The 16,655-nt window shown below is 45.0% G+C and overlaps 1 protein-coding gene across 2 annotated transcripts in view; it reads left to right on the top strand.

Annotated features, from left to right (window-relative positions):
* Nucleotides 1-272: 272 nt before the first annotated feature.
* Nucleotides 273-16,655, top strand: part of LOC118081119 (adhesion G-protein coupled receptor G4-like) — a 52,814-nt gene continuing 36,431 nt past the window's right edge. For both annotated transcript variants that reach the window (XM_035107316.2, XM_035107315.2), the window contains exons 1-6: nucleotides 273-443; nucleotides 1,071-1,212; nucleotides 4,342-4,953; nucleotides 9,808-9,879; nucleotides 11,652-12,101; nucleotides 15,826-15,920. In XM_035107316.2, coding sequence (XP_034963207.1) covers nucleotides 1,116-1,212; nucleotides 4,342-4,953; nucleotides 9,808-9,879; nucleotides 11,652-12,101; nucleotides 15,826-15,920 — 1,326 coding nt within the window. In that variant the 5' untranslated portion in view covers nucleotides 273-443; nucleotides 1,071-1,115. The remainder of the gene's footprint in view (nucleotides 444-1,070; nucleotides 1,213-4,341; nucleotides 4,954-9,807; nucleotides 9,880-11,651; nucleotides 12,102-15,825; nucleotides 15,921-16,655) is intronic.

The raw sequence follows: 16,655 nt of genomic DNA, 5'->3' as shown, positions 1-16,655 counted from the left end.
TTGCATTTTTCCGTGTATAAGACGACCCCTATTTTGGGGGACTCCAAATTAAGAAAACACCCCTCAGCACTACCCATGTATAAGATGAGCCCCTATTTTAAACCAGTTTGGTAAAAAAACCCAAGTCTTGTACACGGAAAAATACGGTAATTCTTATCCTTAAAATCTCAGTAGATAACAGATAACTGCTACCCATAAAAAGGGGGGAGGAAATGAGCCCATAGTTAAAAAGCAGAGTGATCTCCTGCCAGCCTATAAGGGGAAGTCCTTCTTCACACTGGCAGGGAGAGTCCCATTTGCAACACTTGTGCGGCATTGAAATTGTCCTTCTGCAAAAAAACAAAACACCACACAATTGGCAAGAAGCTCATTTGTAGGGCCTGCAGAAGGGACTAGAGCTGGCAAAATATCACTGCAAATCTTTTTAGCGGCTTCCCTGTCAGGTAAGTGGTCTTATTTTTGAATCTTTGCGAAATGTCTTGTAATGAATTCATTTAGATACAAATCAATGAACAAGCGAATTAAAAATGTGCAAGAACTTGGATAAGGAGGATATTAAAATGCAAGGCTGCCATTGACCTTATGTTCTAACCCTAATAGCCTTAGACTCCATTTAACTCCATATAGACTATGCATTTCTTTATTTTTAATAAAGTTTTCCATTTTAACAATACAATAAAAACCACATTAAAAACATTCCAAATTATAATACAATCAAACAGTCCAAATTTTATGCCAAATTATAAATCTTTAGGTTACTTCCCATGCTCTGGAGGTCGAGGAGCAACGATCTCACGTAGTACCGCATTCCTTAATTAGTCCACATTTCTAATCCACATTTCCCCCAAATATATGCATTTCTGTACATACAGTTTGGCTGAAGAGGTGCATTACAAAAATTTGTAGAAGTTTGAGTTTTGAAGGTTAGCTGTGTTTCGGTTCTAGAAGTGTGAAATGGGTGTATCCCCTTAGCATGCACAAAAAATCCAGTTTCTCCAAGGGAGCTTTGGTTTGATCCAGAATCAAGCAAGCGTCACCTCTTCTTCTTGTGTGTATCCCTCACTATCCAGAAAGTGCCTCGTGGGATTCCCTTCTGCCTTTCAAAGCGTGTCTAGATGATGAGAGGGCGAATGGGGAGTTTAGCTGGAAGTTCTTCAGACAAGACCCTCTGCAGCCTGGTCGTCATTCTTGTGGGCTTGTTCCTTCTCTCAGGTAAAGGTTTCCCCAGTGCTCCTGTTCATTTGCCTACAAATTCAGGAGTAGGCACGCTTGCAAGGGCCCGTTGCCTAGCCAGGCCCCCAGTGACCTGTGGTTCATCCCCACCATTCAAGACATTGACCCAAAAGTCAGTTTGCTCGTCACCTGCTCTTTCTGTGGCATGCTGGGTTTTTCCAAAGCTCCGACCTGAAGGGCCATTTGCAATATTTAAAGAAACAAACAAATGCATGGTCTGATCTCTTCTTCTTGTGCAAAGCAGAATGTGTGTGTGTGTGTGTGTGTGTGTGTGTGTGTGTGTGTGTTTCCCCACTCTTCCACTTTGCAGCTTCCAGTATCCCATCCCATCCCTTTCTTGGGTGTCCCTTGACCCTGGGGGTCATCTTTTCTGGGGTGCTGCTGCTGCAGGGGACTTTAGCAGGAAGAGGGAGGCAATACAAGGCACATTTCAGTGGGATTCATATTGTACCTAATTACATCCAATGTCTCCCTTACACTTGCCATGTGAAGTGTTGCAGCCCTTAAGGACTAGACCACAGGCTGTGGAACATTTGAATCTAGATGTGACATCAGACCCATTTAATGGGTCAGGGTGAGTTAAGGTCAGTAAAGGTAAAGGAACCCCTGATCATTAGGTCCAGTCGTGACCGACTCTGGGGTTGCGGCGCTCATCTCGCTTTATTGGCCAAGCGAGCCGGCATACAGCTTCCAGGTCATGTGGCCAGCATGACAAAGCCGCTTCTGGCAAATCAGAGCAGCACATGGAAACACCGTTTACCTTCCCGCTGTAGCGGTCCCTATTTATCTACTTGCACTTTGACATGCTTTCGAACTGCTAGGTTGGCAGGAGCTGGGACCGAGCCACGGGAGCTCACCCCGTCGCGGGGATTCAAACCGCCGACCTTCTGATTGGCAAGCCCTAGGCTCTGTGGTTGTAACCTGCCCTGTGACATTAGGGTGTTGCGTGGGAAATGAACAAATGAATAGTAATAGTAGTGATTAATAATGATGAAAAGGGGATCCTGGATTAGATGGGCCACAGGGCTCTTCTTAAGCAGTTCCAAGCTTTCTCCCTCCAGTGGCTTCCAGCTGCCCTGAATGTAGAGGCAGACCAGAGCCATCCTAGGAGGAAGCCATGGAGGGCCTGAATCTACTCCATGAATTTGTCCAACACCCTTTTAAAGCCATCCAAGTTGTTGACCATCGCTACCTCCTGGGGAAGGGAGTTCCATCATTTAACTCTGTGCTGCATGAAGAAGGACTTTGGGGAGGAATGATTTTTTAAATATTTTTTTATAGGATTTATATACCGCCCTATACCCAGAGGTCTCAGGGCGGTTCCCATAAAAGGGTCACAGTTTCCTCTTGCTCATTTTGGGGGGTGCCCTTTACTGGACCTTTTCCAAGTTCACAAGACCCTTTTTGAGATGAGGCAAGCAGAACACAGTACACAATATATTCCAAAAGGGGTCACATCATAGATCTGTAAAATAGCATTATGAAAGTGGCGGTTTTATTTTCAGTTCCTTTCCATGTAATTTGCCTTTCATGGCTGCTCCTGTTGTTGTTGTTTAGTCGTTTAGTCGTGTCCGACTCTTCGTGACCCCATGGACTAGAGCACGCCAGGCACTCCTGTCTTCCACTGCCTCCCGCAGTTTGGTCAAACTCATGTTCGTAGCTTCGAGAACACTGTCCAACCATCTCGTCCTTTGTCGTCCCCTTCTCCTAGTGCCCTCCATCTTTCCCAACATCAAGGTCTTTTCCAAGGATTCTTCTCTTCTCATGAGGTGGCCAAAGTATTGGAGCCTCAGCTTCACGATCTGTCCTTCCAGTGAGCACTCAGGGCTGATTTCCTTAAGAATGGATAGGTTTGATCTTCTTGCAGTCCATGGGACTCTCAAGAATCTCCTCCAGCACCATAATTCAAAAGCATCAATTCTTCGGCGATCAGCCATCTTTATGGTCCAGCTCTCACTTCCATACATCACTACTGGGAAAACCATAGCTTTAACTATACGGACCTTTGTAGGCAAGGTGATGTCTCTGCTTTTTAAGATGCTGTCTAGGTTTGTCATTGCTTTTCTCCCAAGAAGCAGGCGTCTTTTAATTTCATGACTTCCGTCACCATCTGCAGTGATCAAGGAGCCCAAGAAAGTCAAATCTCTCACTGCCTCCATTTCTTCCCCTTCTATTTGCCAGGAGGTGATGGGACCAGTGGCCATGATCTTGGTTTTTTTGATGTTGAGCTTCAGACCATATTTTGCGCTCTCCTCTGTTCATTGAGCCACCTGATCCATCACCTCCAGTTCAGAGTTTATGTGAAAGTACTTTTTTTTTTTGCACTTTAGGGATGCGGATGGTGCTGTGGCCTAGAGCCTAGACCACTGAGCCTAGACCACTGAGCCTAGAGCTTGCCGATCAGAAGGTTGGTGGTTCGAATCCCCGCAACAGGGTGAGCTCCCGTTGCTCTGTTCCAGCTCCTGCCAACCTAGCAGTTCAAAAGCACATCAAAGTACAAGTAGATAAATAGGTACTGCTCCGGCGGGAAGGTAAACGGTGTTTCCGTGCGCTGCTCTGGTTCGCCAGAAGCGGCTTTGTCATGCTGGCCACATGACCCGGAAGCTGTCTGTGGACAAACGCCGGCTCCCTCGGTCAGTAAAACAAGATGAGCACTGCAACCCCAGAGTCATCCGTGACTGTACGCTGGCTCCCTCGGCCACTAAAGTGAGATGAGTGCCACAACCCTAGAGTTGTCCATGACTGGACCTAACGGTCAGGGGTCCCTTTACCTTTATCTTTGCATTGTGCAACTTTTTCTTATTTTTCTATAGTTATGCTTTATATTTCAGCAGTCGTGGATCTCTGTAGAAAATCACTGGCTGCCCCAGAACACGGCCAGGTGTGCTCCAGATAGTCTACATATTTTATTTAAAAGGATTTGTATAGTGCTTAATCTTAAAAACATCCAAACAGATTGTGGCTGTGTTCACTGGGGCTGGTGCAGGATTCAGATCGACACATTCAGGGCACCGGCTTAGGGAAGGCTAGGCTATGCAGCTGACGGATTGATTGAAAAATGTCCTCACTCTCTTCTCTTATTTCTCTTGCTACCCATGTCACGAACAGAAACTGCTTCCCTGAAAGGGAAGCAACTGGTCCTGTCTGGACAGACAGAGAAATACCCTTCCTTGGCCGGCCGCATTGCCCACGACTTGCACATCTTTACCGTGTGCATCTATCTGAGCAAGACTAATAGAAGTGTGGGTACTTGGGCGGCCTTTTCTTATGACATCAGCAGTTCCTCCAGGGACCCCAAAGATGCGGAGCTGGCTTTGTTTGCCAGTAACGATACCCTGCAAATGTCCCTTTTCGGCACCCTGGTTGATTTGGGGAAAGATGTCGTGGCCCCCAAGATGCGCCAGATGTGCTGTGTGTGGGACGGGTACAAGAGCTTGCTCGAGGTCTTCCATGACGGGGGCAGGATGAAGAGCGAAGATCTCCCTCTGCTCAAGCGCAAGCACCTGAAGCCTAATGGGACTTTCAGGATTGGGTGCCTCCACAAGAAGCAGGCTTCGCCCTTCCGCTTCGTGGGAACCTTGCACTACTTCCAAATGTGGAGTTCCGTGATAGAGGAGCAGCAAATGAAGAAGTGCTTTTCTGGAGATGTCATTAGCTGGGAAGGCGATTACTGGTCCTTGAACGGCGCAACACTTGAGTCCGACCATCACCAAGATTGCGGTGAGTATCATGCCAACAGAGTCTTCGCAGGAGCCTCCTCCATCTTGCTCGCTCCCATCATTTTGAACAATACGTTTTCACACACACACCCCAAACTCAGGAGACCCCCAGGGCTGCCTGTGCTCACCCGGGTTTCAGTTTCCTCAGCATGAAGGCTGGTAGAGACTGTGGTGCCTTTAATAATAATAATAATAATAATAATAATAATAATAATAATAATATTTTATTTAAACCCCGCCCTCCCCAGTCAAAACCGGGCTCAGGGCGGCTAACACTAATAAAATTACAATAAGACATAATAAAATTACAATAAGACATAAAAGAAAAGAAAACAATTAAAATACAGATTAAAATACAATACTAAAATTTAAAATGCAGCCTCATTTTAAGTAGTCCATAAATCAAAACCCCGAGGGAGGAAAACACAGGGGTCAGACTTTAGGATATATAGTTTGATTTGCACATATGTATAGGGTGAGCTCCCGTTGCTCGGCCCCAGCTCCTGACACGTCAAAGTGTAAGTAGGTAAATAGGTACCACTCCAGCGGGAAGGTAAACGGTGTTTCCGTGCACTGCTCTGGTTTCGCCAGAAGCAGCTTAGTCATGCTGGCCACATGACCAGGAAGCTGTCTGTGGACAAACGCCAGCTCCCTCGGCCAGTAAAGCAAGATGAGCACCGCAACCCCAGAGTCATCCGCGACTGGACTTAATAATAATAAATGATAATAATAATAATAATAATAATAATAATAATAATAATAATATATTATTTATACCCCGCCCATCTGGCTGGGTTTCCCCAGCCACTCTGGGTGGCTTCCAACTGAAAAATAAAATGCAATAATTTATTAAACATTAAAAGCCTCCCTAAACCTAATGGTCAGGGGTCCCTTTACCTTTACAACCTGAACATGGGATGGAATGGCTCACAGCATTAATCCTGCAGCGGATCTTGTTTCCCATTAGATTCCCAGGGAGATCCTCAAGCCACAGCTTTGGGTCCAGCACACAGAGCAAGACAATCCTTTGTCTCTCCAGCTTCCAGCATCAGCCCAAACTCTCAAGCATAGACAGCCTGCTTTGCCCTCTTGTTCCCCATCCTAGGATGGCTGGTTGCATGATGCAACCAAATGCTTTGTTATCTAGGGGTTTGTCTGTGCTGGAGCAGAAGGTGGATCCACACCAGCCTGCCTCCCCATCAGTGTAGAGCAGGCATCCCCAAACTGCGGCCCTCCAGATGTTTTGGCCTACAACTCCCATGATCCCTAGCTAACAGGACCAGTGGTCAGGGATGATGGGAATTGTAGTCCAAAACATCTGGAGGGCCGAAGTTTGGGGATGCATGGTGTAGAGGAATCCACGTGATGCCCTTCCCATCCCAGCGCTGTCCCAGATCTTCCACCCTTCAGAATCATATCACAGAATCATAGAATTGTATGGAATCACAAACATCCTCTAGTCCAACTTTCTGCAATGCAGGAATCACAACTTTATGGGCGGGGAGGGGGGGGAGTAATCCTTGGGAAGCCCAAAATGGCCAGGATTTTTTCAAAACCCTAATTCAAGCAGGGTAGAGGGACGAGCCTTGAGACGACACTAGGGTGGGGTGTATGTCACTACGTCAATGGGGAGACAGGCCAGTGCAAACCCACCTAACTCCAGTGTGGACAAGTTCTCTGACTAAGCTTTTGAGAGCCTGGTTGGAGACAGGGCGGTAAAGCTTTATTTATTAATCTGTTGTGCGAAATATCTGCCATGGCGTGTGGGAACTCTTGCACAAGCTATAAATTTCCTCCTTTGCCTTTTACGACTGTTTTTGACAACCTGAAATTTATGAAAAGCTGATAGTACCCGGAACAGATAATGGGGAATAAGGACCAAAGCAGGAGAACAACAAGCAGGTGGTTGAGTTTATTGGAGCGCAGGACTGGCCAGCAGATAAGAGCCTCTCCAAGGTCCTGATGCTGTTCACTGAAAAGCAGCTCTGCCCATTCATGAGCATCATGGGAAATGGCCCTCGGGGGCTTGTAGTGGGTTCAAGCTGTGGGATTTTATTCCATCTCGACAACTCCCTGTCCACCGAAAGCTAAGGTAGAAGATTAGCAGCCCAACCTGTTTGTTTGGCCCTCAGTGTTTCCCCATTTTTTAAAAAAAATTAACACATTTTAAGAAGAGTTTGGATTTGATATCCCGCTTTATCACTACCCGAAGGAGTCTCAGAGTGGCTAACATTCTCCCTTTCCCTCCTCCCCCACAACAGACACCCTGTGAGGTGAGTGGGGCTGAGAGACTTCAAAGAAGTGTGACTAGCCCAAGGTCACCCAGCAGCTGCATGTGGAGGAGCGGAGACAAGAACCCGGCTCCCCAGATTAGGAGTCTTACCGCTCTTAACCACTACACCACACTGGCTCTAAAGGAAACTAGTATTTGCATTAGAATGAAATTCCACAGTGGCTCCAAATACTGTATTTTCCCGTGTATAAGGCTATATCCCCCCCCAATTTAGAATTGGGGGTCATCTTATACACAGAATGCTGCAATTATTTATTTATCAATTTGGGGCTCAAAAAATAGGGGTCATCTTACACATGGGTGTGTCTTATACACGGAAAAATACGGTGACCAGAGGAAGGACTTTTCTTCAGAACTCCAGCAGCAGAAGAAGGAAAGGCTTACCCCTTTCCCCTGGTGATGCAGTTTACATTTAAGAAACAAAAAAAGCCATCCAATTTAAAATGCCATACAGTATCTGCTTTAGCCCTCCCATGCTAGTCTTTTCAAGGAATAAATAAAAAACAGAAGTCTTGTAGCACTGTTCACTCGTACTAGACAGGTCCATGTTTTGTTATTCCTGTGTGTTTTTCATAGATGGTGGATCATTCAGTCACATGACATCCCCCCCCCCCCACCTCACCAGCTTGCTAAAGTGGGCAGTCCAAGGAGGACTGGACCATATAATTCACCCAGGATTGTAGATGGGCTCATGTGCATTCCTCCTCTGAAACAAGACCAGAAGGTTCATTGCAACCCCCAGACTTCCTCATTTCTGAATCCTTTCTACTAGCCTTTATTGGCATAAGTTGTTGTTGTTTAGTCGTTTAGTTGTGTCCGACTCTTCGTGACCCCATGGACCAGAGCATGCCAGGCACCCCTGTCTTCCACTGCCTCCCGCAGTTCGGTCAGACTCATGTTGGCGGCTTCGAGAACACTGTCCAACCATCTCGTCCTGTGTTAAAACAGTAAACTCATACAAAGTCATCCAAATACATTCATAATCCAAACACATACGATATATAAAAGACTAGATAGCCACCACTGAATAAATCAGGAAACTTTAGATTTAGCTTTAAAGACCTCTGCTAAGTACCCTGATCCAGCCAACTTTATTTATAAAATCAGGGAGTATTTACATAAAGGACCGGCTAGAAATCATAAGATTTTTCAAAAACCAGGCACCACCAGTAGCCTCTCTTCTTGGTGATATGGCTCTCGAGTGCAAATATAAAGATTCTCCGAAACCAAACAGCAATGAAAATCTTACAGATTTGAATTGGACCCAAGAATCCTTGCCCAAGAGACACCAAAACCAGAATGGAAGATGCCACTTACACACGACCCATGATACTCTGCTATCAAGCGGATAGAAAATTTTGCTTTAGAGGAGAAAGCCTTAATGCGTCAATTTTGGACATTGCCAACCAGGGCCCAAATAGAAATATTGGATAGGCTAGATTTATTGAGAAGCTGTTTAACATGACTTAAATTGTGCAACACAGAAGAAACAATGGGCTTAAAATGAAAGGAATTTAAGTCCCAAGTGATCAAGGAGATAAAAAATGGAAAAGGGAGCACAGGTCCCGGGAAAGTCGAACCTCTCTAATTTACCAAACTGGGCCCTGATAAACTCAGACGAAATTATGGAACTTATTGCAGAACTAAAACCCGGTAGGGCCCCTGGCTCTGATGGGATTTCTGCTGAGATTCTGAAGAAGTGTGCAGATTGGGGGCATCATCACTTGCTAACCTTTTCGCTCTTGTAGACCAATATGGAATTATACAAAAAATGTGATTAACTTCTGTAATTATCCCAATTTGTAAAAAAAAAGGCGACCTTGAGCAGCCGTGTAATTATCGCCCTATTAGTCTCCTGTCCACTATAAACTCTACTCTAAACATTTGGAGCGCTATCTATTGGATTGGATTAAAACGAATAGAATTATTGGCCCTGAACAGATCGGATTTACAAAATGGAAATCAGCTATTGATCACTGTCTCTCACTTGCCTTTCTAGCAAATCCGAAATCTGAAATGGGAAAGTGATATGTGGCCTTTATTGATCTGAAAAGTGCTTTTGACTGGATACCCAGAGGGCTGCCATGGGAGAAATTGAATGCCATTGGGCTAGAACCCCAACTTTTTCTTGATAAGAATATTTTCCTTGATAAAAATATGCATACAAACACTGTGTCAGGTGAAGATCTCCCTGGACGGCCACTTATCACCTCCCTTTACAACTACTAAAGGAGTCAAACAAGGCTGTATTCTTGCCCCACACCTATTGAATCTATTTTTGAATGATATGAAACATCTACCTGTTGCGAATGGCTGCCCTCCTAGGAAGGCAGTCCCCATACTTTTATATGCCAATGACAATGTCCTCCTCTCCTGCACCAGAGTTGGGCTCCAGAGGTATCTAAAAGCATTCTTTCATTAACCTAGTGATTAATTACTCAAAATCCAAGATCTTGGTATTTTCAAAGAGTTGGCATCCATATAAATTGGTGAGCCCTGTCTTTATTCATATTTATGCATTCCTCAATTTCGTCTCTCTGCATTTCTCCCTCTTTTCAACAGGGTCACGTGACTTTAACCATACATCTTTAGCTCCACCACTGACAAGCAAAGCCCCTGACCCCTCAGTTACAGGTACGTGGGGAATAGAATGGAGTGATCCGGGTTAAAATCTTGCCTCATGGGCAGCTGGCCCTGGACAGGGAACCTGTGGCCCTGCAGGTGTTGGGCTCCAGCTCCCATCAGCCCCTGCACCCAGCATGGCCAATGGTCAGGGCTGATGGGAGTTGGAGTCCGGCAGCATCTGGAGGACAGTGTGCCCAGTCCCAAGTCCTGCATTACAGGGAGGTAGCAGGACCCTGGATGGGTCTTCTTACAATTATTTATTTGCTAAATTTATATCCACTTTTTATTTATATCACAAAATATATTATTTACCAATTGATTGTAGTAAAATCATCATCACCATCATCTCAAAGCTGTTGAATCATCCAAGGTAGCTAACAAAAATGTATATAATAAATAATAAAATTCTCCTGATAATATTCTCCTCTTATAAGTTATCACAAATTTTAAAATGCCCAGTTTTCTAAGTTACGTATTTCTCTTGGCTGGCATAGGTAAAAAAAAATGTCCCAAGTATTGCTCCCTCAATGCATTATGTAAAGAGCAATATATATATTAAAATTTGTACAAGATTTTCACCCAAGGACAGGTAGATTCAATTCAGAATATGGCGTATTTCTGAACCTTCCTTCCGAAACAGCTGAAGCCATCAGATTTGAGTGGGTTTTGTAGAGTGACAGAGATGAAATATATTTCAAGATGTTCATTCCCACTGGAAATGCTACCCTGGAAGCCACAGTTGTAGTTATCAAGGACCCCAGTACAGCTTCTACCACATTTCCTATTGGACCTCCTGAGACTCCGTGAAATCCTGAGTAACGGAGGTTTCTCCAACAGCCAACTCTGATGTGGTTATAACTGTGCCTCTGTCTTCTTTAGCAACAACCTGTAAGTCTGCAGTCACACTTCTGGACGATGGTCTTCCATGGATCTCTTCTGGGACTGTTCCTTCACGGGCTGGTGTGGAGGACTCCTTGGTCCTGAATGGGGTAACTGTGCCCCTGAAGGACCAGGTGTGCAGCCTGGGAGTCATTTTGGGCTCACAGCTGTCCATGGAGGCACAGGTCAATTCTGTGTCCAGGGCAGCTGTTTATCAGCTCCATCTGGTACGCAGGCTGAGACCCTACCTGCCCGCAGACACTCTCACCAAAGTAGTGCATGCTCTAGTTATCTCTCGCTTGGATTACTGCAATGCGCTCTACGTGGGGCTTACCTTTGAAGGTGACTCAGAAACTCCAACTAATCCAGAATGCGGCAGCTAGACTGGTGACTGGGAGTGGCCATCGAGACCACATAACACCGGTCCTGAAAGACCTACATTGGCTCCCAGTATGTTTCCGAGCACAATTCAAAGTGTTGGTGCTGACCTTTAAAGCCCTAAATGGCCTCGGCCTGTATACCTGAAGGAGCGTCTCCACCCCCATCATTCAACCCGGAAACTCAGATCCAGCGCCGAGGGCCTTCTGGCGGTTCCCTCCCTGCGAGAAGTGAGGTTACAGGGAACCAGGCAGAGGGCCTTCTCGGTAGTGGCTCCTGCCCTGTGGAACGCCCTCCCACCAGAAGTCAAGGAAACAAGCAACTATCCTACTTTTAAAAGACATCTGAAGGCAGCCCTGTTTAGGGGAGTCTTTAATGTTTAATGCTGTTTTTGATATTTGATTGGGAGCCACCCAGAGTGGCTAGGGAAACCCAGCCAGATGGGTGGGGTATAAATAATATATTATTATTATTATTATTATTATTATTATTATTATTATAGTATTATAAAACCAAATGGACAGTGTCTCCTTCCAGGTCTGATGAAGCCACACCCAAAGCAGAACCAACGGCATCAACAGCTGTTCCTTCTAACTCTTATGTGAAAATACCAACCTCTGGCAGAGATGGAACAACACATCAACAGGAGTTGATTGCATCCACCACTCGACCCGATGGAGCTACCCCGCAGGGCGTCCCAACTCAACCCACATGGTACATGCCAACTTCTCAGTATGCTGAGACAGCTCCCAAAAGCACCTGGACTGTGCCCACCTCCAAACCTACCCAAGTTTCCTCAACTTCTAGATACGATGGGGCGACACAACAGGCTTCTGAAACAGTATCTGTTCTTCCTTTTACCAATACAAAGCTTATCACTGAATCGAAAGCATCAACCATCGATATAAATGCCAAGACCACGCCGCAGACTTTTTGGTCTACACCAACACCCACAGGAACCATGCCAGTTTCAGGTAATAGATGGGATTTGTGTTAAAACTTAATGTGGAAGCAAGATATTAAGTTTACTGCCTGTTACACAATTAGAGAAAACCAGCTGAAGATGATGTACAGGTGGTATATGACTCCCATCAGACTAGCCAAAGTATACAAATTAAAATCAAGTAAGTGTTGGAGATGTCGTGAGGTAGAGGGAACAATGTATCATGTGTGGTGGGGATGTGGGGGAAAAAAATTCTGGAGCAATATTCAATATTAAAAAAGATGCTTAAAACATCATTTGAGGAAAAACCAGAAGCGTTTCTATTAGGCTTAGTTTCAAAGGACATCCCTAGTGAAAATAAAAAAGTGTTTTTATATGCTACTAAGAGCTAAAATTTGGAAAGGGGATAAGATTCCATCAGTAGCAGAGTGGCAATACAAGCTTTGTGAATTAATTGAATTGGCTAAAATGCCAGCAGCTAGTAGATTCCAATCAAATCAGAAATTAAGAAAAGAAGAGGAATGTGGATCCTTGCCAACTTCTTGTTGTTGTTTAGTCGTTTAGCCGTGTCCGACTCTGGGCCAGAGCACGCCAGGCACTCCTGTCTTCCACTGCCTCCCGCAGTTAGGTCAGACTCATCTTGGTAGCTTCGAGATGAGCCCCCTTGCTAACTACCAACCCCCAACGCTACAAAATATTTGGGAGACCTTTCCAGGAGAGTTCTTAGTAGCAGGAGAATTAATATGTTATTCCACACAATCACAGTCAGCCATTAGCAATGCAGTAAGCAGCACCTTAGAGACCAACCAAGTTTGTCATTGGTATGAGCTTTCGTGTGCATGCACACTTCTTCAGATACCTTCATGCACACGAAAGCTCATACCAATGACAAACTTAGTTGGTCTCTAAGGTGCTACAGAAAGAAAAAAATTTATTTCGACTACGTCAGACCAACACGGCTACCTACCTGTAACTACTCCTATTATCTGGAGATGATTAACGTGTACAAGTGTGAAGTTGTGGTGATTCCATGATTTGAAGGGCAGCTGAATAATAGAGGACTTGACTGGTAGCTGCAGCTCTTGGATAACATAGACACAAACCTACAAAACTCTGGAGAGCAAAAATATCTGAGCTTTCTGTAGCCCATAATTTCCCAAGACTTCAGAAAAGAAGCCCATCCTAAATATCACTTTCTTCATCTTTCACATACATTTGTTGTTGTTGTTTAGTCGTTTAGTCGTGTCCGACTCTTCGTGACCCCATGGACCAGAGCATGCCAGGCACTCCTGTCTTCCACTGCCTCCCGCAGTTTGGTCAAACTCATGTTCGTAGCTTCAAGAACTCTGTCCAACCATCTCGTCCTCTGTCGTCCCCTTCTCCTAGTGCCCTCAATCTTTCCCAACATCAGGGTCTTTTTTAGGGAGTCTTCTCTTCTCATGAGGTGGCCAAAGTATTGGAGCCTCAGCTTCACAATCTGTCCTTCCAGTGAGCACTCAGGGCTGATTTCCTTCAGAATGGAGAGGTTAGATCTTCTTGCAGTCCATGGGACTCTCAAGAGTCTCCTCCAGCACCATAATTCTTTTTTTTTTTAAAAAAATGATATTTATTCATTTTACATATTAAAAAAATAACACAAAATACAAATTCAGCATACAAAAAAAGAAAAAGAAAAAGATCCCCCTACCCCCCCAAAAAAGGAAAAAAGGAAAATATAACAGCAATAAAGAGAAAAAAAAATCAATCTAATAATCTTATATCATTCTCATAACATTGAGACTTCCCCGGTTCCCCCCTCTTTGATTCCCTAATTTACTTCCTCGTAGAGCAGTTTTCACCTTATACCAGATAATTTTTAATTAATTAACATTTCCTCATTCATTATCACCATTTAATTATATCTATAAACTCAATTTTTAAATACTCATATTCTAATATATCTCCCCAACTTAGAATTTTTACCAACAATGAAACTGCATTTTAATACTTCATTCTTCCCCCCCCCCCTTCCCCTGGACCCAGATTCCCTAGATACCTCAGCAAATTCCATATTTCATACCAGTGTCGGACATTTCCAATCAGACCAGCCTAAATTTACATGATTAAACATTTTATCCCACTCCCACCCTTTCCAAAAACTTCCAGCAATATTTTTTAAAGCCACTCTGCTGTCTCCACACTTTCCTTGCTGTTTCCCAACACCCCCCTTCTTCCTTCCCCTCAACCCAGAGCCTTCCCTGCACACCCTCTCTCACTGGGTGTGCAGAGACCCCCCCTGGTTCTCCGTTGGAGAGTTCTTTTTTTAAGTCCAAAACTTGTCCCACATCTCCCACTTGTGGGGCTTTTTGACAGTCTTCTTCCCTCTCTTCTTTGCAATTTTGAAGTTCTTCTAAATTATCATTAATGTCTATCATTTTTATTTCTTCCTCCGTGTTGTCTGCGCAGGTCAGTTCTCTTCCAGAATCCTTGTCCATATCTCCCTTCGTGTCCTCAAGTCTGTTGTTAATTTGTCACACTTGTTCATTGTTCTTGACCAGCTGTCCCTTGATGTATAAAAGTTCCAAATAAATCTTTTGGTACTGTAAGTCCTGTACTGATGTTGAGACTGCCATCGTCCTTGCTCTCAAATCCCGTGGGAAAGCAGCAGATAATAAAACCGGATGTGACAGGTGTCAAATTCCCAGATGGAGTCCATTTTAAGTCCAGTCCTGGCTATTTCATAAATCCAAATATCAATAACATAGTCTCTTCTTAATAATAGCAGAATATCAATCCATTCACTGATCTCTCCAGGGACCTAGTTCCAGTCTCCTGGAGGGTTTTAAGAGTCTGATTCTTGGTAAATTAATTACTTCCTCTCTCTTCCCCTGCTGGGGATCAGGTTACTGCTTCACATAACAATCAAAGTGGGAGACCAACTTCCGTTTTTATAGTCACCCACCATGTCCAATTTTTTTTTTAAAAAAATATTGCCAATCAAGCTTTTTTACTCACGCTGAGTTTTGTTTTTTCCTGATCGTTGCTTTTTACGGAAGGAATCCACCGCTCTCTGTGTGAAGACTTGGGACGTCGCTTCTGGAGGTAATGCTGGTGCCCAAAATGGCTCCCGCGACTGCGACTCCGCTGACTCTCAGGGACTCTGCTGGGCTCCCCGGGCAGCGGAGGAGTCGCGTCAGGAGCTCTGCAGGGCAAATTTGGCCCCCGGGAAGCTCAACCCGGGGTTCTATGGGGATCCGCGTGCCCCCGCGGTATTCCCCCCCCCTCCGCGAATGCCAGAAGCCCCGCAGCTCGGGGCTTCTGCGTCCTCACAACAGCGCGATAGACCGGAAGTCCTCCAGCACCATAATTCAAAAGCATCCATTCTTCAGCGATCAGCCTTCTTTATGGTCCAGCTCTCACTTTCATACATCACTACTGGGAAAACCATAGCTTTAACTATACAGACCTTTGTCAGCAAGGTGATGTCTCTGCTTTTTAAGATGCTGTCTTGGTTTGTCATTGCTTTTCTCCCAAGAAGCAGGCATTTACTTAACAAAAAAGTTTGAGAGCAATAAGGAGAGATAAGTGAAAGGAACCACTGGGGGGAAAGCATACGCAAGGCCACCATCTCAGGGGCATCAGGCACAGCTTTGCATTTGGCAGATTAAATGCCCACTTCCCAAAAAATAGCTGTGTTCCCCACAAAGGATGATGTGTAGGAAAGGTCACTTGCGAAATGCAATGCGGATGTAATTTTCCTTCCTCTCTTGTTGCAGTAACGTTCTATAACATCCAGATGAACTTCTCTGTGTTCTCCGATCCTCCAGAGACATTTGATTACTATGATGTTAAGAAGCTCTCAACAAACTGGGTGAGTGCTAATTCTTCTCTTGCCCACCCCTGAACACCAGTTTACAGGTTAGCAGATTGTAATCAATTCCACTGTACAGAAAGTGAAGCACAAAGCCAGTCGTACAACCCAAACTATAGGCCTCTGGTTTTCATCTAGCACTATTGAAGACTTAATTACAGAACAGCATTTACCTTGTGTGTGCACCACTATGTGTGAATGCTTAGGGGTCTGTTCTGGGGTGGGTGTATTCATTCCTAGTTGTGGGGCAAACTCAATGGATTAGCAGCAATCAGCTCTTTAAGGCAGCTACTACCGCAACATTGAGGGACGCGGGTGGCGCTGTGGTCTAAACCACTGAGCCTAGGGCTTGAAGATCAGAAGGTCAGCGGTTCGAATCCCCGCGACGGGGTGAGCTCCCATTGCTTGGTCCCAGCTCCTGCCCACCTAGCAGTTCTAAAGCATGTCAAAGTGCAAGTAGATAAATAGGTACCGCTACAGCAGGAAGGTAAATGGCGTTTCCGTGTGCTGCTATGGTTCACCAGAAGCGGCTTAGTCATGCTGGCCACATGACCCGGAAGCTGTACGCCGGCTCCCTCGGCCAATAACGCAAGATGAGCGCCGCAACCCCAGAGTCGGTCACGACTGGACCTAATGGTCAGGGGTCCCTTTACCTTTACCGCAATATTAAATGGTTAGCTTTTCACAGAGGATCACCATCGTTAGACAAAATGCTGAACAAATTTCACCCAGGGA

The sequence above is a fragment of the Zootoca vivipara genome, chromosome 2, assembly GCF_963506605.1.
Source record: "Zootoca vivipara chromosome 2, rZooViv1.1, whole genome shotgun sequence".
NCBI lineage: Eukaryota > Metazoa > Chordata > Lepidosauria > Squamata > Lacertidae > Zootoca > Zootoca vivipara.
This window is presented reverse-complemented; position numbering and strand designations above follow the sequence as displayed.